This window comes from Heliconius melpomene, chromosome 11 (genome assembly GCF_056956725.1).
Source record: "Heliconius melpomene rosina isolate 202511_hmr_F chromosome 11, ASM5695672v1, whole genome shotgun sequence".
Classification (NCBI taxonomy): domain Eukaryota; kingdom Metazoa; phylum Arthropoda; class Insecta; order Lepidoptera; family Nymphalidae; genus Heliconius; species Heliconius melpomene.
The window spans coordinates 2,011,246-2,038,150 of record NC_140399.1 but is presented as its reverse complement, the minus strand read 5'-3'; the positions used below and the strand labels follow the sequence as shown (position 1 = coordinate 2,038,150).

General features: G+C 32.3%; 5 protein-coding genes across 9 annotated transcripts; 2 read left to right on the top strand and 3 right to left on the bottom strand.

The window, feature by feature from the left end:
- The first annotated feature begins 94 nt into the window (after positions 1–94).
- On the top strand, positions 95–7,645 carry Stt3A (catalytic subunit 3A of the oligosaccharyltransferase complex). Its single transcript, XM_085193156.1, has 13 exons — positions 95–348; positions 590–757; positions 1,062–1,222; positions 1,719–1,916; positions 2,467–2,658; positions 2,926–3,079; positions 3,304–3,381; positions 3,664–3,824; positions 4,419–4,583; positions 4,853–5,041; positions 5,354–5,573; positions 6,075–6,263; positions 6,578–7,645. Exons 1-13 carry the CDS (start codon positions 246–248, stop codon positions 6,721–6,723), a joined length of 2,124 nt encoding a protein of 707 aa, XP_085049282.1. The 5' UTR covers positions 95–245; the 3' UTR covers positions 6,724–7,645.
- Positions 7,634–10,722, bottom strand: LOC146534285 (uncharacterized). 2 transcript variants are annotated; one of them, XM_085193161.1, is made up of 7 exons: positions 10,375–10,722; positions 10,090–10,256; positions 9,784–9,958; positions 9,486–9,643; positions 8,912–9,086; positions 8,393–8,517; positions 7,634–8,128 (listed from the first exon to the last, which is right to left on the bottom strand). In XM_085193161.1, exons 1-7 carry the CDS (start codon positions 10,424–10,426, stop codon positions 7,991–7,993), a joined length of 990 nt encoding a protein of 329 aa, XP_085049287.1. In that variant the 5' UTR covers positions 10,427–10,722; the 3' UTR covers positions 7,634–7,990. The 2 variants fall into 2 exon arrangements, with proteins under 2 accessions (XP_085049287.1, XP_085049286.1); XM_085193160.1 differs by having other exon boundaries at positions 9,781–9,958; positions 10,375–10,712.
- Positions 10,723–12,278: 1,556 nt separating this feature from the next.
- Exd2 (Exonuclease 3'-5' domain-containing 2) lies at positions 12,279–19,823 on the bottom strand. Of its 3 annotated transcripts, none has more exons than XM_085193159.1 (11): positions 19,720–19,823; positions 19,423–19,613; positions 18,768–18,924; positions 17,938–18,138; positions 17,072–17,316; positions 16,498–16,650; positions 15,022–15,224; positions 14,115–14,280; positions 13,337–13,498; positions 12,836–13,000; positions 12,279–12,420 (listed from the first exon to the last, which is right to left on the bottom strand). In XM_085193159.1, the coding sequence occupies exons 2-11, from the start codon at positions 19,605–19,607 to the stop codon at positions 12,357–12,359; spliced, it is 1,701 nt and encodes a 566-aa protein (XP_085049285.1). In that variant the 5' UTR covers positions 19,608–19,613; positions 19,720–19,823; the 3' UTR covers positions 12,279–12,356. The 3 variants fall into 3 exon arrangements, with proteins under 3 accessions (XP_085049285.1, XP_085049283.1, XP_085049284.1); XM_085193157.1 differs by having other exon boundaries at positions 19,709–19,780; XM_085193158.1 differs by lacking the exon at positions 19,720–19,823 and having other exon boundaries at positions 19,423–19,713.
- Positions 19,824–20,305: 482 nt separating this feature from the next.
- LOC146534283 (putative ATP-dependent RNA helicase DDX23) lies at positions 20,306–23,026 on the top strand. Its single transcript, XM_085193141.1, has one exon. It carries the CDS (start codon positions 20,427–20,429, stop codon positions 22,896–22,898), a length of 2,472 nt encoding a protein of 823 aa, XP_085049267.1. The 5' UTR covers positions 20,306–20,426; the 3' UTR covers positions 22,899–23,026.
- LOC146534282 (MICOS complex subunit MIC27-like) lies at positions 22,944–26,874 on the bottom strand. Of its 2 annotated transcripts, none has more exons than XR_014878436.1 (8): positions 26,719–26,874; positions 26,486–26,643; positions 26,153–26,319; positions 25,943–26,052; positions 25,088–25,223; positions 24,588–24,777; positions 23,292–23,321; positions 22,944–23,049 (listed from the first exon to the last, which is right to left on the bottom strand). XR_014878436.1 is itself a non-coding variant. In XM_085193142.1 (8 exons), the coding sequence occupies exons 2-6, from the start codon at positions 26,641–26,643 to the stop codon at positions 24,614–24,616; spliced, it is 735 nt and encodes a 244-aa protein (XP_085049268.1). In that variant the 5' UTR covers positions 26,719–26,874; the 3' UTR covers positions 22,944–23,049; positions 23,292–23,321. The 2 variants fall into 2 exon arrangements, 1 of the variants encoding a protein (XP_085049268.1); XM_085193142.1 differs by having other exon boundaries at positions 24,614–24,777.
- Between the last annotated feature and the right edge of the window lie 31 nt (positions 26,875–26,905).

Sequence of the window (26,905 nt, the reverse complement as noted above, 5' to 3'; positions counted from 1 at the left end):
CACATATCATACTACATTAGCAAGTAATAAATTAAATTATTTGTTTTTTCTTACAATGGTAACTTTTAATGCCACGCCGCTTATGAACTGTCAAAAATCAATTGTCACGTCAAAACGGCAACACAAGTTGCTTGGTCGGCAAATTCATGTTAGGTTGCCGGCGAAATTTCTCTTAGAATAATTATTCTATTTCATAGTGTTATTATTTATGCTTTAAGAAAACCTTTCAAAATTAATCAGACAAGATGACTGTGGAGGTGCAAAGTAAGGCGAAGCTGTCTCAGCTTACGTCTGATAAACAACTCACGTTTATAAAGTTAGCTGTTTTATCAATGGCAGCAATTTTATGTAAGTAAAGTAATATAAATGTAGATTATGAGCTTTATTTGAATCCTAGTAACAGTAAATAAAAACTCCCTTTTATCTAAATAATGTTTTATTTTTGTTTTGCACTGACGTGGTCCAACTGTGATAACGAATGGCGACTAGCATGCTAACAAAACTTTCAATAAAGATAGAGTATTTAATATAGCCTATCGTATATTAATTATGTGAAAAATCGATGTAATTTCTAATATTTGCTTTTCAGCGTTCGCGACTCGTCTATTTTCTGTTTTACGATTCGAAAGCGTGATTCACGAGTTTGATCCGTATTTCAACTACAGAACAACACGATTTCTTACGGAGGAAGGCTTTTATAAATTTCACAATTGGTTTGATGATAGAGCATGGTATCCTCTAGGGCGTATTATTGGTGGTAAGTCAAAAAATTTATTATTTATATATAGTTAGTGGATAGTTTTTAGATGTGCAGTAGGCAAAGACAACCTAATATCAAGACACTCTGATCTTTGCTTTCTACCTGAATTCAAGACATTTTGTTTTTAAATATTAGTTAATCCAATACTTTGCCTTGCTAGAGAAGGGAAATTATGTTAATTTACTACCCTGAATGAAAATTGAATCCACAATCATGTTTACACTCAGATGTTGTGCCATGACAGCCTCCAAGAGGCCATTTATAGTTTGAACTTTTATATAATGGTTTTTTTTTTCTCCAGGTACCATTTACCCTGGCCTAATGGTGACATCAGCTACCTTGTACAATGTCATGCAGTTCTTGAATATTACAATAGATATAAGAAATGTCTGTGTATTCCTTGCTCCTTTCTTCTCTTCACTTACTACTCTTGTTACTTATTTATTGACTAAGGAATTAAAGGTAAATTATGTATGAACTATTATTACTACTTACAATTTTTTTTTATATATATATTATATACAATCAGTCTCACTTATTTTTTTATATAACAATCTAAACATTGCAATATATTTTAATACAATATAAATGTTATATTTAAAATATTAATTATTAATTATGTACTAATAAATCTTAACTTATACAGTCACACTCTTGTGCCACTGCGCCAAAACTAATTTATATATAATATACCTTATATTATATACATATTCTTATATAGTAGACAGGCAGAACATAGTGTTAAGACACTCTATTCCCCACTTTCTGTCCAACTTTGGAGACATTGCATGTTGTGAGATCGAACTCAATCAGTCTACTAGAGTAAAGAATAGAAAATATTTTATAATAATAATTCCAAGCTGGTATAAAACCCACATTGAGGCATTTACTTTCTGACGGGATGCCCTTAGGCCACCATGGTCTACATTTTTTAAATTTATGGTATTATATTTTGTAGGATGAAGGAGCAGGTCTCGTAGCTGCCGCCATGATAGCAATAGTTCCAGGGTACATCAGTCGTTCAGTTGCCGGCAGCTACGATAATGAGGGTATTGCTATATTCTGTATGTTACTCACATACTATTTTTGGATTAAAGCTGTAAATACTGGAACTATTTTATGGGCTACTTTAACTGCTTTAGCTTACTTCTACATGGTAAGTGTACTTTAGACTTCTTATTTTATATGATGAATAAAAAAGCTTTTCTTTAATTTATTTATTGATTGTACAAACATAACTTTTGTTTATTATTTGTTTAACATTATAATAATCAATCTGTCAATCATAGAACAAGAAGATGAAAGCTTCACACAAGTGTATAAACCAATTGTATCCTTGTTTTTGCACTTTCATACAAATTTAATAAAGACTTGCTATAACATATCCTTTGTAATAGACACATTCATGTTTATGGGTGTCTTTAGATTTACACTTTTTAGAAAATTTCTCTTTCCTAAGTGTGGAATAAAATTTTAAAAATATATAAAATGTATCTAGTTTAACCAGGGGTGCCTGGACTTTAGTTTTGAACAGATATGTTGGTGTAAAGGTTTTTTTTTGTTAGTACCATTTCTGGGGTGAACACAAGTCTATTCTGGGGTGGGCATGGGTCAAATTCTTAATCTTATGTTAGTCAAATATGTGCAAGAAATTCTTCTTAACTGAAATGAACACTTCTTAAATTTAGATTCTTTTTTATTTTAAGGTATCATCATGGGGTGGTTACGTATTCCTAATCAACTTAATACCTCTTCATGTATTAGCTCTAATGCTTCTTGGTCGTTTCTCTGCTAGAGTTTACGTAGCATACAGTACATTGTACTGCGTTGGTACAATATTATCTATGCAGATATCTTTTGTGGGATTCCAGCCGGTGCAGAGCTCCGAACATATGTTGGTGAGTATTAAACTGTTTATTTTTTTTTTTCATTATTTTGGAGAAGTTATTTTTCTTTTATATTGCTACATTAGAGACTTCTTCGTCGTTTCCTTTAATAACAAAATAATTACAAAAATATAATAATTACAAAATATTTGAATGCATTATACAATTATGTTTACCGGGGAAAACATTTTGCTATAAGAAAAACGAATAAATTTTTGAACTTAATAAAAGCATATCTTTTAAAGATATTTGTGTATTTCAATGTGCTTATGTTTTTAGGCTCTAGGCACATTTGGCCTTTGTCAATTATATGCCTTCACACAGTATCTAAGAGAACATTTGTCCCCATCCAACTTTGAATTACTTTTCAAAGCTTTATTAACAACTTTGTTGGCAACCCTTGGAACAGCTGGTGTGATACTGACTGTTACTGGTAAGACTTTGATTAGAAAATAATTATGTTAATAAATGTGTTTATTTAGCTTAAATTCATATTAAATTGAAGTATAGAAAATACTGGTTAGTAATTACTTTTTTTGAATGTGTAAGTGAAAGTTCAGGTTGAGTCTTAGGATGTCTTAACCTACACTGTTATTTTTCATTATAAAACAAGAATAGTTTCTAGAATATTCGCAAGGTATTTTTTTTTGTTTTTAGGTAAAATCTCACCATGGACTGGCAGGTTTTACTCTTTGCTGGACCCCTCATATGCCAAGAACCACATCCCTATTATTGGTATGTTTTCTTTAATATTGTATTATACTTCTTCACCTACACTGTTTAAAGGGAAAATTTTCCATCATTCATCACGCAATCCATCCAAAATTCGTTAGAAAGTGGAGAACAGAAAGTGTCTTAATGGAAATTGAGTGTCTAAAACTATGATCCCAGATTCCCTCTATCTACCCTACTATGTGCAGAATATAGCATGAAGCAAAAAGAGTTATATTATTTTGAATAAGATTTTAACTGGTTTTTTTTTTAATACTAATCTTCTTTCTTTCTCCTTCCTTTAAGCCTCTGTATCAGAACATCAGCCCACATCGTGGTCATCCTTCTACTTCGACCTCCAAGTGCTAGTATTCCTGTTCCCGGCGGGACTCTACTTCTGTTTCACTAAATTGACTGATGCTAATATATTTATCATTTTGTATGGTGTGCTTAGTATTTATTTTGCGGTGAGTATTTGTTTTGTAGTTAGGTGGTTTTTTATATGTGTATGGATGTGTATTCACATTCTATTAGATGGCAGAACTCAACGCCCCGCTTTGCGTCAACACCATAGGAAGAAATAGTAGGAGATTGGAAATATAAGCGTAAATAAATATTTCACTTCCCCGAGTGGGGATCGAACCCACAACCGTCGCGTTACACTCACACCCTTGTGCCGCTGCGCCACGACGGACGGACGAAAAAAAAATGTAATTTGTTCATTATTAAAAAAATATACATTTATTCTTTTTCAATATATTGATAAGCCTGTAAAATTATAGTTATAGTTTGGTCCTAGCACTGATATAGAAAATTGTGGGTTCAAACCCCATTAGTAGTTATTTAATTAACTAATATACTATTATATATATATTTTTTTTTTTCATTTACAAATGATGACACAAGAAGCTTTGAGTGTGTTGAGTAGATGTTGAGTCCACTCCATCTATTCCGCACTGTGACCATTACACTTTGATCGCTGAGAATTATACATTTTAACCTAATATCCTCTAATATATTTCAAAAATTTACATTTTTTCTTTTTTTTCCCCTATTTTTAGGGTGTTATGGTGCGTCTTATGTTAGTACTAGCGCCGGTCATGTGTATAGTGTCGGGGGTCGCGGCTTCAAGTCTCTTAAGTCTACATGTTAAAGATATTGAGCCTAAAGTTGAGAAACATGATAAGAAGAAAAAACATGAAAATAATTTAGTTTTCAGATCTGAGGTTAGTATGTTTAATTTATAACTAGTTTTTACTTGTGGCATCGCTTGAGCGTTGAAATGCAAATATTTATTGTGTTTGACATTCTCGCTCTGGTAACGAGCGATCCAACACAAATTGCTACCAGAGCTAGGCTGAAAGTAGAGAACGGTAGTATATTAATTGGAACAGAGTGTCTTAACACTAGGTTTCCGGGTTCCCTCTACTTACACTGCCATGTGCTGAATAGGGCGTAAAGATAAAAAAACTTATATTTATAATAATATTTACAGGTGGGAGCCCTATTCGTTTGCATTCTCAGCTGTCTCCTAATCTCCTACGTGTTCCACTGTACGTGGGTTACTTCGGAGGCTTATTCGTCGCCCTCCATTGTGCTCTCGGCTCGAGCTCATGATGGAGCCAGGATAATATTTGATGACTTCCGTGAAGCTTACACTTGGTTGAAAATGAATACTAAAGAGGTAAAGAAATAATAACACTTTTTTTTAGTTTTACCGATTTCTTTTCTTTTAGCTTCAACTCACTATGCAGGTACAGCATGTGATTGTAAACGCAACGATTATGAGTTCGATTCCCACTCTAAGAAAGTAATTATTGAATATTTTAAATTCCTCTCTTTAGTAACAAGCCAAAGCGCGGCGTTGAGTTCCGCTATTCAACACGCAATGTCTCTGTCTTCCCTCCCCCTTACTTCCTTACTCTTTGTTTACGCTGTTAAACGCATGATATCTAAAATTTAAAAAAGTTACATTTTTTTTAATCATTATTTCCAGGATGCAAAAGTAATGTCATGGTGGGACTACGGTTATCAAATAACAGCCATGGCGAACCGCACGGTTATAGTGGACAACAACACGTGGAACAACACTCACATATCCCGCGTGGGCCAGGCCATGGCGTCAAGCGAGGAGCACGCGTATGAGATTATGAGGGAGCTGGATGTCGATTATGTTTTAGTTATATTTGGTGGGTTAGTGGGTTATTCTTCTGATGGTAAGTGGAGATTTGTATATTATTGTGTATTTTGTTGTTTTTGCATAACCAAATTATTATAGTAGTTATTAGACGTGGCTGAAAAATAAACTTTTTTAGTTTCGAGCTGTGACAGTTATGTATGAAGAAGGAAGCTATTGTTTAAACGCTCACTTGCTTACTTAGCTTCCCGTTTTATTCCTAGCAGGGTAGTCAGAGAGAACGGAGTACTCCATTCCTCAATTTAAGTATTGGGTGGCGAAACCCAACGTCGCTCTTTGTCTTATTACCAGAACAAGTTAATGAAAATAATTTATTCCCTCGATACGGAATTGAACCCATAACCGTCGTGTTTACAATTACACCTTGTGCCCTTACGCCTTATTATTAAATGTATATTAGTGTTTAAAGAGTAAGAAATTTTACCATTCCAAGTCATAATTAGAGAATGATAAAAGAAAAACCATTACACACTACAAAAAAAACCATTTCTTGTTAACCTTTTTTTTTTAAAATCCACAGACATAAACAAGTTCCTCTGGATGGTCCGCATCGGCGGCAGTACAGATCGCGGCGCTCACATCCGCGAGGCGGACTACTACACGGGCGCGGGCGAGTTCCGCGTGGACGCGCACGGCTCCCAGACATTGTTGAACTGTCTCATGTATAAAATGAGCTATTATAAGTTTGGACTTGTCTATACTGAGGGCGGTAAGTGTTTGATATAACGTGTTCTTTTTTTTTATTTTTGTCTGTGCGTTTATGCACGCTAGTCTAAGAAGTGGCTATATTATTGCGGCATTTTATTCTTCAGTTGTAATAAAAGTATAAAAATTTGGATGGAGTTTAATTGAGAACGAGTAGCTTAGTGGTCAGCATGTTTGGTCTTTGATAGGCGCGCGTTCAAATCCAGCTATGTTCCATTTTTTTATGTTCTTTAAAAAACACATAGTAACGATTATATTAATGCAAAACTTATCTACATATGTGCGATGCGTGTAAATTTTATTTATTAAACGTTTTAGGTCGACCACCAGGCTACGACCGCGTGCGAGGCGCAGAAATAGGCAACAAAGATTTCAACTTAGATGTGCTAGAAGAAGCGTATACTACAGAACACTGGCTTGTAAGGATTTATAAAGTTAAACCTCTACCTAATCGGGGACTTTGAGATCTCCTAGGTGCTCCTAGATATCCTTAGGTCTACCTAGACGTTCCTAGGTCTTGTGCAAGCTTCAACAACCATTTAGGTCTCACAAAATAGATTCAATCTACCTCTACTAATCACTTGTATGGAGGGTTCATTAAAAGATATCTTTAAAATAATGTTCTCAAAAAATAAATTACAATGAAGAAAAAAAAACCTAAATGGCTTTAGAAACACTTTAACACTTAGAAAATTGGTTTGGTTTTCACATTTAACATATTCTTCTATTATTTGAATTAAGTCTAAAATGTATAAATTCAAAATTTATTATAATATTACTTATAATTAGGTCATTATTGAAATTATTAAATAAAACCGAGATTGTGTTGTAGAAAAATTATAAAAATATTAATTAGAAATTCAATTTTAAAAGCTAACAAATATTATGAAAAAAAGTGCATGCAGTAGATGTGTTCAATTTTAAAAAAATTTCAAATGATTTCATATAATACTATACATATTCATATAATATATATATATATATATATATATATATATATATATAAATTCATATAAAAATATATATAAAAATTCCTATAAATAGAGGGACATTCAAAGTGATTACTAAATAAATAAAAAAGTTTATTACAAATATCTTTTTTGTGATGTATTGTCACAAAATCTTTTGAAAGTTCTAGAACATTATGTATGAAACTTTTTATTTTTATACGCAAATAGATGGCGCTAGTTTTCAACAAATTAGCTTTTATGTTAATAAAATATAGTTTAAGTAATAATATGTTTTTTCTATTCCTTTGTTGTTCGCACAAAAGTTTTTTCTTTAATATGAATTGAATTTAAATAAAATTATGTAATGATTGAATGGGAATTGTAAATTTTATGATGTAAAGATTCTTTTTTTTATGGAATAAAATTATTAATTTAATGTTGTCCTTTTTTTCTTTATTTTTATTCTGAATAACCACATTTAAAATTGTGTACAAATTAAATCAATTCTAACTATTATTAACAAACATGGTATTTACCAAAGATGGCATTTTTTAAAATGTGCATTAAACAATTAAAACTGCTGTATTTACAGTTACAACAGCTGTGTTATTTAATAATTTACGTCAATTCCTTTACAGTAAACAGGTTGAGCCAACAACATAAAGAAATACAATAAGTAAATAGAAGAAAGATCAAAATTAAAATTAAAGTACAAAATAAATAAAAACATTAAATATATACTTAAATTCGGAAATTGTAATAAAAGTTAATACTAATAATATTATGTCTCTATAACATCGTCTTCGCCTTGGTCGGAGCAGTCTTCCGGATGAAATGTATCGTCATTGTTATAATTCTGTTTATTTGGTTTGAACTTCTTTGGTTTTCTGGTTTCGTTTTCTGGACGACGAGGGTCGAACTGTAAATAGAGATGGTATAAATAAATACTAGATTTAAACAGTTCACAATTCAGATTTCATATAAGAGTTTAGACAGACCAATTCTGTTGTGGTCCCAGAGCAACAAGCAACTGTACAGGTTCGATTCCCATTTTATATACTTTCAGAGCAGCCTTGAGTTCAGCCATTCATCTTGCATTCTTCAAGAATTCGGCAGTAAATGGTGAATCAACTGTCTTTACAGTAGGTTCCCAGGTCCCTCTCCGTAAAAAAATAATACTCACTTTTCGCACAAGTTTATATGTTCCAACATCATTGAAGAAAGCCTCTTTAAAAGCTTTATGTAAAGGTTTCCTTTTGAACACAGAGCACTGCTCTTTCAGTACTTCTGGAGCACCTTCTGGCAAATCTGTATGACAAAAGAAAATATTAAAGTATACATGCAGAAAGACTAATTGTGGGGTAGGGGCACAATGTGCGACTGTAAGAGCGACAGGTTGTGGATTTGCTTACCTCCTGAATTTGGAAGGTGGAGAATAGAATTGTCTGAAGAGGAATTGTGTTTTAACAATATGTTCCCAGGTTCACTTAATATGCTGTGTGCAAAATATAGTGTGTTGAATTACGCTACTCCATACGCAATGCCTTAAGATTGCGGCGGAAAGTGGTGAAAGGAGTGTCTTAACCCATTTTCCCAGGTTCTTATCCTGGTATGTGCGTAACCTAAAAAAAAGTTTTCTATGTCTACGACATGCAGAATGCAGCTCAAGCCAAAAAAATAAATTTCAATTCAAAATAATTACCAATTCCCCTAAAATAATATGTTTTAGGTCTAATGTCATATATCCTATAATCCATAAAAAGAGTGACTTTAAACGGGTCATCCTCTTCTTCAGTAGTGTCTTGGGCAAAAAATGATACCTCAATGTGTGACCCATCCAAATATTTGAATGTTTCCGCTTCTATGTTTAAAAGTTTCTGTAAAATAAAATAATAACTGTATTTCTAATAATAATACACAATTTTTGTTATTAAAAATAACCAACTACAATTTTTAAATAATATTTTGCAGCAGTCCATGGTCACTGGCAGACAGACCACAAACTATTTACTGCAAAGGGGTTACCCATGGACTGCAAATTTTCTAAAAAGGATTTCTAAAAATGGATAACACTAAATATATGAGATGAATCGAGTAAGAGTTTCATTTTAAAAAGCTGAGATTTGGATTTTTACCCACAGTGCATAATATTGTGGTATTATTACACAATAAATCTGTATAAGCTGAAAATGGCTTACTAAGAGTCTCCCTGTCCATTCTTCTGTAATGGCAGGAAGAATAAAAAAAATTAGAGATAACTACATTTATTACTTTACCTTTAAGTTTTTGAACTGCTCTATCCTATTATAGTATGCAACTAAGCCTTTTCTTATTGCTATAAGACATTCAGGCATCATTATATTATCAAAATCTTCCATTATAGCCTTTATATTGAAACCAATTGGTAGTGATGACTTCGAGATTACATTACCACCTATAAATATATATATATATATATAAAAGTAAGTGTGTAAATTAATTTTAATTAATTCCATATCATGGAAAATTATTGAAAGAAAGGATAATTTTAAGTGTATTAATTAAAGTTAAGTAAAAATAAAAAAATATTACCACTTTCCATATCAATTCTTAGGCCATGCTTAATTAAATTTTCTGATTTATGCTGCATATGGTACACTACACAACAATGTCCATTTGCAATGTAAGATTGGACTTCCACTCCTGTTAGCATTGATAATAGTTTTACATTTTGTTCTAGGCTTGTTACATAGTTACCAAGTACAATTTTCTAAAAAGTAAGTAATTAAAATATTGTTACATCATTTACAATCTCATAAACATACATGTAAATAACATTTTAAGTAAATACTGTCCACTATTTTAAAAATATTGTAACATTCTGATGATAATATTTAATACCTGTGGTCTAATAAGCAATTCGTCTTTCTTTGGTTTGGGTTTTGATACTTTGTTTCTATAACTATGTCTTTGAAACTGAAATAGTTCATTTTGTTTGTCCCTCAACTTTTGTTCTAAAAGTTGTACTTCTTCATTTAGTTCTACACAGTCATCAGGCAACTTTGCAACTGTACAAAAAATCTAATTATTAATTAACATAATATACTTCATTTTTAATCAATATATAATACTTAATTAAAAACCAACAATCGCAGATTTTGTAATAAAAGATACATTACGACTTACCACTTTTACGAAATATTTTAGTAATTTTTAACTGCTTCTTATTATTTTTCATATTTTATGAGTTTGTATTTTATTTTTTTGTGATTAAGAACTATTATTAGCGAAGAATTACATATAATATAGGAAACAAAATTTGAATTGTAACTGTTAATGTTATTTTCAATTACAATTCACAAATGACAGATTCATTTCAATGCTGCCAGCTTAAGTCTCTTTTTTAACCGACTTCTGTAAGAAAAGAGGTTATCAATTCGACAGTTTTTTTATGTTTGTTACCTCATAACTTTTGATGAAAAAGATTTTATAATTTTGAAGCCGATGTCAAACTAATGCTACAACAACCTTACTACAATATCAAATTACCAAGCCTTCTTGTTTTACTTGGCACCGACTTCAAAATTATAAAATCTTTATATAATTATTTTTCACTTTTTAGTTCGTTGTTAGAAGTCGGTTTTTGTTTTTGTTAAAATGAATTTATTTTAGGATTTTAAGTGATGGGTAGATCTTAAAATTATGCTTCTTAAACGATTCACAGAGTGGTGGTGGTGGTGTATTATATAAAAAAAATTGTACCGTATGCAAGACCCATATTCAGAGATATCAATTAACATGTGCATCTGTCATTACAATTTAACAATGATATTAAATTGTAATGATATAGATGCTATATTAAAAAAATATAGAATTCCCTTTCATTTTATTAACTAACCTATCATTTTTATCACATTAATTTCGACAAAATGTTGCTAGTATTAAAATATTTAATGAAAATATAATCAGGGTATAACATACATAGTTTTCAATTCAAATCTTGATTCAAATGGTATCCCGTCCCGTGGTAAAGATGTTTGGATAGTATTTAAATTGCATATTTTATGATGGCTTTTATGTTTTCGTGAAAAACTACTAGTAAACTTACTTAACTACTAACTCTCTGCAAACCTCTTTTCCCCCGTCAACTGTCATCAACCTCTTCATATATATACAGGCGGTTCTCATGCTTTTTACGTTTCTTCAGTATCTTTTATACCAATGTTTACCAAGGTCAACCGAGATTTCCTCCCACCGCTCCATTTTGCTATAAATCTTTTTTGGCATTCTTTCGTCACTCATTCGTTTAACGGGCCCAAACTAACCGAGCACGTTCTTCATTCTCACCGTGACATTTTCGCTAGTACCTGCCATTTTGTGTATTTCTTTTTTTGCAAAGTCGATCAGCTAGGCTCCGCATATCCTACGAAGAGATCGCATAAGAAGTGCATAGAAAGCGGGGCTTTCATCTCTCTTTCATTCTTCTTCTGTAATACCCACGTTTCGCTGCCGTATAACAGTGTCGGTAGCAACACTGCATTGTGTACCGCCAAACGCGCAGCTGTGCTGACATTTCGCCGTCTCTTCAATGCAGCGAAGGCCGTTAATCCTGTTATCGGCAGCAATACGCTATCCATTCCACATCCATCTCATATATTCCCTCTCTACTGAACTTACTTCTCAAATATACTACTTCATTCACTTGTTCTAATAGCTTACCATTTACACATCCTTTCTTCATTTCTTTCAAAAACCAGAACCTAAGTCTTGCTTGCATTATTACTACCATTATTTTCACACCATTCCTTCAGTGTCACAAATGCCGTCATCTTGTATTCTGATGATGCAACGAGCGCTGCATCATCTGCGTTCAGCAGGCAATTCACACTCAAGTCACTTACTTTCACTGCCATGTCACTTTATTTAACTCCTTGGAAATCTATCCAAATACAAATGGAACAACCAGTGACATGGTGCATCCATGTTTGCCACCTGATTGGATGTCAAAGGCCTGTCCGGGATGTCTAAGTGACTGTCACTTTAGAAAATAGGATAAAAATAAAAGACTTTAGTTAATAAGAAAATAGTTATTACATAAATGCATTTTTATATATAATAAAAAATATTCCACTCTATTTAAAGTGCTCTTTCAATACATTCAAATTTATTTATAGACCAAGCAATTTACTATCTTGTTCAGATAATCGTCCTTCATTTAGTCGTATTTTTAACCTGAAATAAAGAAGAAAAATAAAACAAAATTACATTATAACAAACACAATTTTTGTCCTGTATGATGTCATAGTAGGGCGCAAGAGCAAACGTACGACTGTAAGCGCGACAGGTTGTGGGTTCGATTCCCATACAAGGAAATAAAATATTTAATATATTCTCACTCTGGTAACGTGAAGGTAAAAGTAAAGGGTGATGTTGAGTTTCACAACTCAACACATAATCCCTCCATAATTTGGCAGAAAGTGGCGAATAGAAGTGTCTAAATGGAAAAGGAGTGTCTTAGCACTAAAAAGTCAGAAAAAAGACGGCACAAAACGATATAAGCATTTTGTTCATTAACAATAAATTAAAAAGAGAATAAATTCGTTTTTAAAATTTAAAATTTATCCAATAGTAAAGAAATTATATTTACATTTCTTCATTATGATTAACCGACCACAATTCAGGCATATACTTAGGATTCATTGAGTTTAAAAAGTGTTGTCGCCACATTTCTTCTAATTTGAGAAGACCTTTATTTTCAAGGTAATATTCAACCACTTTTTGACCGTGTGGCTCATAGTCCGTGTTCTCGAATCTAAAACAAAAAAAGTACATAAAAGTTTTATTTTATGCTCACGTCTTGCATATAAGGTGGGAAGGAGAAATTCTAGAAAAGAAACACTCTAGTTTTATAATTTACGCCTATTTTCATCATGTTGTGATGTGTGACAGAATTCACAGTAATTACAAAAACAAAATCCTGATTTTTTAACAAAAAGGAAATAAATAAAGCCAAATGAAATAAAAAAAAGATGAAATGAAAAGAAAATTTATTGTCAAAAAGATGAAGATGCATGTACGATCAAACAGTATTCTACAAAAATTTTAATTTTTAAATATATACGAGTATATCTATAAAGAAATTACTAACCCAATTTGTATATTAGCTGCTTCCTCCAACAGTTCATTGGTGATCTGGTCATACTGTAGATAATGTTGTAGAATTATATTCTCAAGTTCTTTTCTTCGAGGTTCTGGTAAAATGTGCTTCCTGGATTGATATAACAGTGCTCTTGCTGCTTTACGGATTTTTCTAAAAAAGGAAAATCTTTAAATTACATAATATATACATTAAAATAATATTTCTTCATTAAATTGTTTACCTGTATTTTTTTATTAATTGCAAATGTAAACGTGACGGTTCTGGGTTCGATTGCTACTCGGGGGAAAATATTTATAGGTATATTTAATATTTTTATATTCTCGCTGTGGCAACGAGGTAACGCGTAGCGTTGAGTTCTAGCACTCAACATGCAATGCCTCAAGAATTCGGCGGAAAGTGGGCAACGGAAATGTTTAAATGGAAACAAAGTGCCTCAACAATGGGTTCTGGTGGTTCTGTCTATCCTAATCTGTGTGGGAGACAGCTAACAAAAATATTAATACTTAGCAAAATAGGTAATGCGAATATAAAATAAGCCAAATAGTTGTCAATGATTAAGAAGAAATAATTGTTGAATTGTAAGCGAGATAGAGATCTCTGCCAAGTGGCCTGTGGCATGAGAGGGCAAGATAGACACGATAGACAGCAATAAGAGTGAGCGAGATAGAGACGGTGGCATGAGTAAGCAAGATAGGCAGTATCAAGAGTAAGCAAGACGTAGAAAGTTGCACACAGAGACAGAAGTAAGACAGAGACAGCAACACACCTGCAGTCCGCGTCCTCCACGTACTCGCTGTATTCGCGCGACGGCTGCGGCGCGGCACAGTCGCGCGCTAGGCGCTCGCGCACCGCCTGGTCCAGTATGTTGCTGCGCTGGTGACACTCCACGCATAGCAGTACTACGTCGTGGGATGAGTGATCTTTCATTACTTCTGCAGTCAAAAAATATATATCTTTATCTTTTGTGCATATGTAATGTTATTCTATTCATATAACACAAAATTGAAAGAGCTCGAGATTCTCTGCGAGATGTTTTCAAAGATGCAGGTATTATTACAGTTGCTTCCCAATTTATATACTATAACATTCTCTTTGTCCGACAAAATATACATTGTCATAGAAAAAATAGCGACAGTCATAAGATAGGAACGAGAAATAAAGATAAGATTGTTACTCCAAGTTTTCGCCTCCAAAAAGTTAATAAATCTTTTATGGGGTTGAGTATACGTGTATATAACTATTCCGCACTGTATTCTTAGTTTGCCACTACCAAAATTTAAAATATCTGTAAAAAAAATTCTAACAAGTAAAGCTTATTACACTGTTCAAGAATATTTAGAGGATAAACATGTATGGAATTAATGTCTATTGAATGTCGGGCAGGACAGCTGCCAGCTAATGTAATAGTAAAATATACCATTGACTTTGAAAAGAGCAACTGTTGAGTTTCTTGCCGGCTCTTCTCAGCAGAACTGCCTTCCGAACCGGTGGTAGCTTTTTGTTGACATGTACATTCGACGATTCAAGTGCTTTTATAGTTTATTTGAATAAAGAATATTTTGAATTTGAATTTGAATTGACTATGGTAAACAGGTCAATGTTGAAATAATTTTGACAGGATAATTAAGATATTTTTATACATGAAATTCAATTATTTATAGATTAACACAAACCTGGAAAATGTTTCCTATACTCTCTAGGAACTACATTCTTCCGTATATAGGAGTCCTCAGCGCCACATACCACACATTTATTTTCTTTTGTAAGTTGGTAGTACCGTCCAACGTCGCCTACGGAACGGCCCGCGGGTTCGAACCTAAGACGGACGGTTAAGGGGTTCTCACTTACTATATCTGCTAGTTCTTTTTCAACATACCTAGAGGCATATCAGAGATAATTTTTGAATAAAATTTTATAAAGAATAAGTTGTAGAATGATGAATTAATGATGGACTGTTCTTGCTGGTCAATTGGTCAGTGGCGTAGTAAGGGGCGGAATCGTGCCCCGGACGCCGCTCATAAAGGGGCGCCAAATAATCCGCAAAACTATTTAAACATATATGTATATGAAATTATATATTGTTGGCCTGAGGTGCGCTGTAAAAGTATTTTGCCCCGGGCGCGAGTTAAGCTCGCTACGCCACTGTAATTGGTATTTAATTAAATTAATAATCATGTCGAATTTTATTTTTGACTGTATTTTAAAATATGAGAAACAAGAGCTGCCATGATGTAATGTTTAAAAATGTTTAAAAAAATTATAGCCTTAGTGTAAAGCCACAAATAACACACACAATTTTTTTTAAATAATATCTCTACAAGATAGTATTTCTAGAAGAAAAACATTTTTTTAGTAGTGTCTTATCAGGGTGCAATATATAAATTTTATATTTAAGTAGTTTCTTAGTTGTGAAGTCTCTATATATAAAAAAATTTAATATAGCATGCTGCAAACAACAGTGATCAGTTAAAAATTATAAATAATGAAATAACTATACCTACTTTTAAGCATTGCGGAACAGATTTTATTTGACAAAGTCTAAATAATCCACAATATCCATCAAAAGTGGACAGTTGTACAAGTCCTACAGGAGATCTCTTTCCATTGATTGTTACCCATTCACAGTCAAAACCTATTGCATGATATTCAGCACAGCCAAATAATCCGCAAAACTATTTAAACATATATGTATATGAAATTATATATTGTTGGCCTGGGGTGCGCTGTAAAAGTATTTTGCCCCGGGCGCGAGTTAAGCTCGCTACGCCACTGTAATTGGTATTTAATGAAATTAATAATCATGTCGAATTTTTTTTTTGACTGTATTTAAAAATATGAGAAACAAGAGCTGCCATGATGTAATGTCATATGGTCTTGTAAATAAAATGTCACCTGATCAACGTAACTTTTATTTATTTTCTGTTATCAAAATCAGTGCATTTCAATCAGCGAGTGTAGTCCCAAGACCAACAATTTTCGCAACAGAGCAACATGGCCTCCAGCGTTTTCATTAAATTCGCACAACACTTAAACTTTTGTTCTATTTACCAATCAAAAAGAATATCATTTATATCGTGGTATATTGGGACCAAATTTATACTGTTTTTTAAAATACATATAATTCCATTAAAATATTTAAAAATGAATACCATATAGCTTTCTTATTGTCACAAGTGCATAACACTTCTCCGTCGGGGGCTTGCAAAAAGCAGTTGTGGTATAATGGTTTTGACCGAGTAACTGGCTGAAATTTCTTTCCTATAACCACATCTTTATTTACTTTTGCATCTTTTTGTTTATATCTGGAAACACAATAAATATTAAGTTAATTGTTCAGATTAATTCTTAAACCACATGGGAATATGAAATATTTAATATTTTCATTTTCCCATTCTGATAATGAGGTAAAGCGCTAACACTAGATTCCCAGGTTCCCTCTACCTACCTTGCTATGTGTGGGATACAGCATGAAGCTAAAAAAAAGACAACTGTTAACTTAGTTAACTATTTTATATTTTAAGGAATCTTAAGAGATGAGGGTTTTAAAGAATCTAATGGATAGGTACTTCATATTTATTGATAAATTAATCAATAAAATTATTTTACTGTTCACAAAATATATAATTTGTTAACCCAGCATTGGCTATCTGTTAAAATGGCCAGAGAGAATATACAAATTATCTTTACATTACGCTTTCTCACCTACCAAGGAAAAAAACTTACTCATGATATTTATCTTTTTTTACAGTCTTTGTTTTAAAGCAAATATCTGTGTACTGCCAGCACAGACTGTTTAAATTATCCCATTGACCATTTTCTTTGTTAGTCCATTTCCAAAATGGTGTCCTTTGCTTATGATAACAATTGATTAACTTTACAAATATCTTTATTGCCACATGAGCATCGGCTGCTGCATATTTGATTTGCCTGTCTGTCAATTCTTCAGCCTCCCAATTACTGCAGCGAATCTTTGTATTAAAATAATAAATTAGTTCCTTGTGTGTGTTTTTTCTGTTTTTAGTTTTACTTTAATTTCTATTTAGTTTTGTAAGAAATAATTAAATAGTAGCCAAAGTCGATCATTGTACAGCCAAAGCAGAAAATTTATTTAAAAAAATATCAATTAAAAAATATATATATCTATAATTTTTAAAATAACCCCTAATTAAATGCTTTATCTTAAGGGATCCAAGTGAAAACACTCTATTCTCTGTTTTCTGGACAAATCGAGACTTTGCATATTTAATGTCTGAATCCATTGCCTCCTCTGTTCTACCAGAGCAAGAAAATTAAAATAATACACAAATAACACTCCCCTGGAGATAACAAATTACCCTGGAGGCCATTTGTGGTTCAGAGGCACAAAGTATGACAGGTTTTGGGTTCAAGAGGATTTTTTTTTAATTTAATATTTTCATTACTTTGCATTGGTGTTTGTGCCGATCTACTCGCAATGCCTACTAAATTCGGTAGTAAATGGCGAAAGGAGTGTCTTAATACTAGGTTCCCTCCGCTTAACCTGTACCCTGTATACATACACTGTTGGGTGTGCGATACAGAATAAAGCAAGAAGAAAAAAAAAATATTACCCTCCAGCTTTTATCCAGAATGATGTTGAGCAAAGATTTCGACATTGCAGCAAGACCCCCAGCATCGAGACCACATAATATGGCAATATGCCTTACATCTAAAGTACCCTTTAAATGTATATCATAATCAAGTGCTAAATACTTTGCATCATCTGCTGGAGCCACACCTACTTTGTAAATAGTTTCATCTTGTAGAAGATTCTGCAATTTCAAGATGAATATTTATTATAACAAAAGTAAGATTACTTAAACTAGTACATTGATATATATTTTTAGTTTTATTAATACAGAACTCCGTGCTGAGTGGCGAACTCAACGCCGCGTTTTGCTTCGATAATAGAGCAAAGAAATGACAATATAAATTTAAATAATTTCATTTCTTCGAGTGGGGATCCAACCCACTACCAGACGGGTCTAGGGGCACACGTTGTGCCCCTGCGCCACAACTGGCCTCATCTTTTCAACAAGATGTTTTCTAAGATTTTAAAATATTTCCTATCCATTCCAGATAGCATTATAATATAAAAATTTCCACATAGCAGGACTTAAACTCATGCCTCTTAGATGCTGTCCATAAATTAAAAAAAATTATAGCCTTAGTGTAAAGTAACAAATAACACACACATTTTTTTTAAATAATATCTCTACAAGATAGCATTTCTAGAAGAAAAACATTTTTTAGTAGTGTCTTATCAGGGTGCAATATATAAATTTTATATTTAAGTAGTTTCTTAGTTGTGAAGTCTCTATATATATAAAAAATTAATATAGCATGCTGCAAACATCAGTAATCAGTTAAAAATTATAAATAATGAAATAACTATACCTACTTTTAAGCATTGCGGAACAGATTTTATTTGACAAAGTCTAAATAATCCACAATATCCATCAAAAGTGGACAGTTGTACAAGTCCTACAGGAGATCTCTTTCCATTAATTGTTACCCATTCACAGTCAAAACCTATTGCATGATATTCAGCACAGCGGCTAAAATATAAATATATATATATATATATAATTATCTATTAAAATAAGAATAATTGCAATGTTGGTTGGGTTTTCCTTATGTAAATTGAAGCAAAATAAGATATATTATACCATTTAATACTGCAGCTTTGTTTTTTTCCTGTATAGCAAAGAAAACCTAGTATGTGGAGTGTCTTAATTCAATGCTGCAATGTCCCTACTACAGGCCTCTCTACTATATACTGGTGCATGAAAAGAATGTTAATATATTACCCTGTAGTAGTGGTATTGACTATTAATTTCACTGATAAACATATGGTGCAATATTAACATATTCACCATAAATTATTCAAACATAGCGAATATTTTTTAAACTGTATGTCAATATCCTTTTTTATATTCTATTTTTTTCACTATATTTTACATAAAAGTAATTATCTTTATACTTATAGTTACGTTCTTAGAAAATTTATTGTGCAATATAAAAACATAAAGAGGTGATAAATTTAATATAAATACCCGCGTAAATTAGAAACAACTTCCTCACATTCTTCTTCTGATGTTATAATTTTAATTGATAGATCCAGTACATCTGCTGCGTTTCTTTCTTTTCTTGTTTTCTTAAGAACCAAGTATGTAATACCAGCACAACCAAGTGCAACAGCAGACGTTAATCCTATTTTTAATTTAATAGAGGTTTCCATTTCACACTACTATATAAAATTTTAATTATTTTTGTTTATAACATTTATTAAGAAATATTCTAATATATCACAAATATATTCAAATTTATAAACGTATAAACCATAACTATACCGCAATTTGTATACGTCAGTCGTCAACGTTTGATAATGATAACTTGATAAACGCAGTGTTGTCCTTTATAAATAACAAAATGTAGGCTATAAATTATAATATAAACGTTTCTAAACGGCTTGCTCATTTAATTTCTTCTACTATTATTATTAGTTAATTAATATTATTTAATAGTTAAAAAACAGTATAATGTTTAGGAGTTGTAAATATTTTCAATATTGGAAAAAAAATTAAGCGTGAACTGTGCTGTGAACAGATTTTTTTAATAAGAACGAGTAATATTTAAAAATTTGACGAAACTTGCATAACTGGACAAAAATAGAACATAAAAAGGCCTTACCGTACACGAAATACTTAGTTGATTTTCTTATTATTTTAGACTAAATAAATAGTTTGATAACCCTGAAATTATAAATAGTAAGTAAGTTCAGAAAACGCGTCGATCAATCAATCAAATCAGCCTTTTCGGGTCCACTGCTGGACATAGGCCTCTCCCAGGGTGCGTCAAAGCGTGAAAACGCGTGTTCTACACAAAATATACCTTTTATGTTCTGTGCAGAAAACTGTCAATTAGAATTTATGATTACCTAGTCTGTTGTTATCGTTGTAGTTTATAAATAATCTGTAAATGAAAAATTTGTTTTTAACCTAAATTATATAAATAAATATCCATTTATTAATTATTTATTAAGTGTATTGTTTTTATAATGGCAAGGGATCGAAGTACAGAACGACGTAGATCTCGATCTCGTGAACGTCGTGAGCGAGATCGAAATGATGATCGTGAAACACATAGGGACAGAGTTAAGCGTCGCGAGCGATCAAGAAGTCCCCGAAAAGAACGCGATAGATCACGAAGTCCGAGCAAAAGAGAAAGAGACCAACGTTCCCGCAGTCCCAGGAAGGAGAGGGAACGTTCTAAGAGCCCACAAAGAAAAGACCGCGGTCGCTCCAGAAGTCCTAAAAAACGAGATGGTAAAGAACGTCGCACTGAAGACAAAGATAAAAGCAAATACAACAAAAAAGATGACGAATCCAAACAAGAAGATGAAGAAAGTAAAATGGAAGAAGATCAACCTAAGCCAGTTAAAAGAGAACCGCTGTCTTTGGAAGAATTATTGGCTAAAAAGAAAGCTGAAGAAGAAGCTAGGAGTAAACCAGTTTTCTTAACAAAGGAACAAAGAGCAGCACTTGCTTTGGAAAAGCGTCGTGAACAAGTTGAAGCTATGCGAGCTAACATTGAGCGACCTCCTGTCACGACTATTGATTTAACTGGACCATCTAAAAGGGAGGAAGAAAAAAAGTATCGTGAGGAGAGGGATAGGGAGAGAGAGCGTGAAAGAGAAAAGGAAAGAGAACGTAAATACGAAGAGAGGAAGTCTGCAAATGATCGCAACAGAGATGACAAGAAAGAGAAAAATGAAGAGTATAATAAAAATAAGGATAAGGAAAGAGAGGAAGAAGCAATTAAAGCTCGTTATTTAGGTATTGTTAAGAAAAAACGTAGAGTGAGACGGCTCAATGATAGGAAATTTGTCTTTGACTGGGATGCTTCTGAGGACACTTCAAATGATTACAATGCTTTATACAAAGAAAGACATCAAGTTCAATTCTTTGGTAGAGGACACATTGCTGGCATTGATATTAAATCACAAAAGAAAGATTACAGCAAGTTCTATGGAAATCTCCTGGAGAAACGAAGAACAGAGTTGGAAAAGGAACAAGAAAAGTTAAGGCTTAAAAAGGTTAAAAAGAAGGAAGATAAACAAAAATGGGATGATAGGCATTGGTCTGAGAAGGATCAAGATGAAATGACTGAAAGAGACTGGCGAATCTTTAGAGAAGATTATAACATAACAATAAAAGGTGGTAAAATACCAAATCCTATTCGGTCATGGAAGGAAGCCAGCTTCCATCAAGATATAATGGAAATAATAAATAAGGTTGGATATAAAAGTCCTACGCCTATACAAAGGCAAGCTATTCCCATTGGACTACAAAATAGAGATATCATAGGTGTGGCTGAAACTGGTTCCGGTAAGACCTTAGCTTTTCTTATTCCTTTATTAACATGGATTCAGTCGTTGCCGAAAAGTGAACGTATGGAAGATGCAGACCAAGGCCCATATGCTATCATATTAGCACCTACTCGTGAGTTGGCTCAACAGATAGAAGAAGAAACCAACAAATTTGGCATCCCATTAGGTATAACTTCAGTAGTAGTTGTGGGAGGTTTGTCGAGGGAAGAGCAAGGTTTTAAGCTTCGATTGGGTTGTGAAATTGTAATTGCGACACCTGGTCGTCTCATTGATGTATTGGAGAACAGATATTTAGTTCTTAACCGCTGCACATACGTCGTCCTCGACGAAGCCGATCGCATGATAGACATGGGTTTCGAGCCTGATGTACAGAAAATTCTAGAATACATGCCTGTCTCTAATATTAAGCCAGATACGGATGCAGCGGAGGATGCTTCAGTTTTACTTGCAAATTATAACTCAAAGAAAAAATATAGACAAACTGTGATGTTCACAGCTACTATGCCACCGGCTGTGGAAAGGTTAGCTCGAAGCTATTTGCGTCGACCAGCGATCGTTTACATAGGATCGGTTGGTAAACCGGTCGACAGGACTGAACAAGTTGTATACATGATTGGCGAGAATGAGAAACGAAGGAAGCTTACAGAAATATTACAACGTAACGTTGAACCACCGATTATTATATTCGTCAATCAGAAGAAAGGAGCCGACGTGCTCGCGAAAGGTTTGGAGAAACTTAGTTTTAACGCGTGTACTCTCCACGGTGGAAAAGGTCAGGAACAGCGTGACTTTGCTCTGGCTTCGCTTAAGAATGGCTCTAAAGACATACTAGTGGCTACTGATGTCGCTGGTCGTGGTATCGACATCAAAGACGTCAGTATGGTCATCAATTATGATATGGCGAAGACAATTGAAGATTATACACACAGAATTGGTCGTACCGGTCGTGCTGGCAAGACCGGTAAAGCTGTGTCATTTGTTACTAAAGAGGACTCTGCTATTTATTATGATCTAAAACAAGTATTGCTTGCAAGTTCTGTATCCACATGTCCTCCTGAGCTCATGAATCACCCTGAAGCTCAACACAAGCCTGGAACAGTTGTTACAAAAAAGAGAAGGGAGGAAATGATTTTTGCCTAAAAATAATATTTGCTTATTTTATAGTATTGATTTGTAAATGAAACATTTTATCCATTTCATACTTTTTATTAACTTCATTGTGGTAGAATATGTTACACTGCAAGTATAATAAATATTGATTCCTAAAACTCCTGGTTTGCTTTTCTTAAGGCTGAAACAAGTAATTGCCAAAATATAGATAATATTGACAGAACATTAATAATTTTTGAGCATTTTTAATTACTAAGCAGTTTTTTACACACATTAGTGAGTGCTACATACATAATATCAATGAGGAAAATCTAAATATTTATTGTTTAAAAATCACAATCATGATTTTAAATTTAATGTCAAATTAAACCTAAATTAAGTCTTTTAAAATGATATCAAAGTTTGGGAAACTTTAATACTTACAAAGTTATTGGTTTATTTCTTCTTCATAACCTGTAAAACATTTATAAATAATTAAATAATTGAAGTATGTAGGTATATTTAGTATAAAAGTAGGATTGTACATTCAATAAGCACTGTAAAAACACAGCAAGCACAAATAATTTGTCATACGTTTAGATACAACTAGTCTCAGACTTGATATAAATATAAAGAAATTTTTTAAAATCCATATCCCGGTCAACTAATTTTGTCTTAAAATTACGGTTTAAGAATTCATTTATTCTCATATAGAATTTACAATTCACTTACTGAGAATATACTTATATATATTACAATATCTTATCGCCGTCCAGCGTAGCTTACAAATATATTTTTGTTAGTTATAAACATAAATCAACACAAAAAACAATCCAAAAGAAAAATTACAACAATTAGTAAATAATAATTTGCTTTGGGGGTAGTTCAACATATCAACTCATAAACATGTTTGAGCAAATATAAGGCCGAGACCACAATGATAGTTACTTTAGCTTACGAAAACATAATATTAATTATGATTATATAAATTTAATACATTTGGTATTATTTGTAAATAGAATAAGTTTCACATGATTAATTAGCCATTTATTGTTATTTGTATGCTTCTAAGTTTGGATTATGGTATGTTTCAGAATGTTGAGAAATCCTTTAATACATGTACTCTAAGTAATTTTTTAAATGAATTTAAAGAAGTAATGTCTCTAAGATCCTTTGGTAATGAGTTATATAGATTTGCCCCTTCATACATAATATTTTTTCTTCCATATTTAGTTCTAGGTGTTCTAAGCGAGATGTTATGAGCTTGTCTAGTTATCGTTTTTTGAATGTGTAATTTTTTTGTAAATACTAATTTTGAATGTATGTCTTTAGTCAGAATTTTTCTTATAATAATACATGTATTATATTTATATATTTGATGAAAAATTTAAAAATTAATTTAAAAATTAATTTAAAAATTAAATAAATAATATGAATTATTGCCTTAACATATTATGTTTAACTAATTCAAGAAGCAGCAAGGTTCTTAAGAAACAAAATGAGGATTGTATTTTTTTTAAATGATTCTTGCAAAAACTTGTCATGCCTTATAATTAAAAACATCTATCAAAACGTACTTTGTGTTAATATAAATTATTAATGAATTCAATATAAACATTAACAATTAGTAATTACACTAAAACTAAAAACATGCACATAGCTTTTTGTTATTATTATTAGTTTCATAAAAACCAAGCAAGAATACAGTGTTGCCACAATTAAGAAACAAGCAAAACAAACATTTGTTCTCTGGGTCACCAAAATACCTATTCTTTCTGTTCTGATGGTTTTTCATCTTTCGATGGGGGTGGCATTACTGCCTGTTTGACAGACGAAGCCAAAGATGCTGTCAAGTCTACAAATTCGGAGAAGTCTTTCGGAAAAGACAGCTCCGGAAATTTTACCTCCAATTGTGGATCACCAGGTTTAACTACATAAATAAATAAAATAACAAATAATCAATTGTCATCCAAAATCTTAATTAATCAGTACATTATTGTTTTAAAATATATTCTTGAATATTTTTTTTAGCTTCACTACATATCCCACACATAGCAGTGAGTGATAGTAGAGTGCACATACTCTTAAGACATTCTGTTCTTGACTTTCTGCCCTTTTTTCGAGAGCAGCAGACCGTTTATTTCTTTTAGTCTTGTTGACCAGACCAAGGAAATTAAATTAATTTATTTTCTCAAGTGGGAATTAAGTCCACCTTTATCTATAAAAATAAATAATATTACCTCCATATAAGAAGTTGTAAGCAATATTTATATATTGTTTAATAAGGCCACCATTATCTTTCATTATTTCTTTAGTTTCTTCAGGAAAGCAAATGTAACCCATACCAGTTGTTCCTAAACCAGCATAGAATATTCTCTGTAATTTAAAAGAATATAAACCAAATTAATATTCATAGGTCAATAAATAATATATTTACTTTTTTTATTTCTATATATTATAATGCATTTGTTACTTCACTTACTTGCACAAACTTGTTCACTTATAGTTCTGGCACAGGGGCTCAAGCATAGTCATGCTTGAGCCCCTGTTTTCAGTCGAAAACGCCTCAGGTTGTGGGTTCAATTCCAATTTTCTCAATGGAATATTTTTTTAATTTTCTTACTCTGGTTACAAAGCAAAGCTAAGTGTTGAGATCAGAAACTCAATATGCAATGCCTCAAGAATTCGGTGGAAAGTGGTGAACGGAAGTGTCTTATCACTCTATGGGAATAGACAGTTTTAATACTAGATTCACAAGTTTTCTCTGACTACACTGCTATGTGGGATACAGCAGAAGCTAAAATCATATACTATATACATATACTATATTCCTTTCCGTCTAAGACTGCCCGAGAATTGCCCACTAGTGAGCAGGTGTACAACAATAATATTATTATATAAAGAAATTTGAAAGCCACTGTAGTGCATTTGAGTAGCATCTGATTAACACCATGGTTCAATTTTAACTTGAAAGAATGAATTATTTTCACTTCTGTGCTATGGTAAGGTCAAGACAGCATTCTGTCACTAAATGTAATGTGATTAAAATTATAAATTAAAGTGTTAAATAAAAAAAAAACTACTTGAAATCTTACCCTAATGAAACCTCCTCTAAGGCCAAATATGAATCCAGCAAGACCACCCATTGCCACAGCTCCATATCTTGTTTGTTTGTTTTCTTCTTCCCTTAAGTATTGAATAATCCCTGTAAAGAGAAAGATAATAGACATACTGTCCAAAAATTCTTAATATCTTCAATAATAAAATTCTTTTTATATAATAACTTTATAAAACTTATCACTTACAGTCACTTCTGTCTCTCACTTCTGAATAATTATCTTGAATTGTATTTTTGACAGATTCTGTGTGCGCCCAGGCAATTTCTACTTTCTCTCTCACAGCTCTTACTGGTGACAGGAGAGCTGATTGTAAGTAATTACTTTTTTCTTCATTTGCCTTTGATTGTAAATATCTAAAAAAATAAACAAAATAATATTTAACATTTGAATAAATATAATTTTTAATTTATATGATGTGTTGACGATCTTCGTATGATAGAAAATAAATTATTATCACGTGATTGCCAACAAAATTAAACCACAATAAGGTTATTTAGTATAATAGTGTTTATTACATACTCGCCGTAGTCTGCATGTGGCGCTTCATATATTGGCAATTCGGAGACTTTCATAGGTGGCGGTTGTACTGGATCCTTTGACTCCTGTATTGGAGTTGCTGCACTGACGCTTGGTATCAATGATACTAGGCCAGAACCGATCACAACTTTCCGAATCATCTGTAATTTTTTTTTTAAATAAATTAATAACTTTAATGTTTTTAATGTGTAAACAATATTTTTTTGTAAATATACCTTTATAAGGTATGAGTTATAGGAGTTGGTTACATAAATAAAAACAGTTTTCGAATAATTTTCCCCAATCAGCTGCTCAAGTGACACTTACATGACAGTTGACATAACATTATATAATACGCTCGAATACACATACGTGCATTTATTAATAAAATACTTTTGTATAATATTAATCATAATTTGTGCT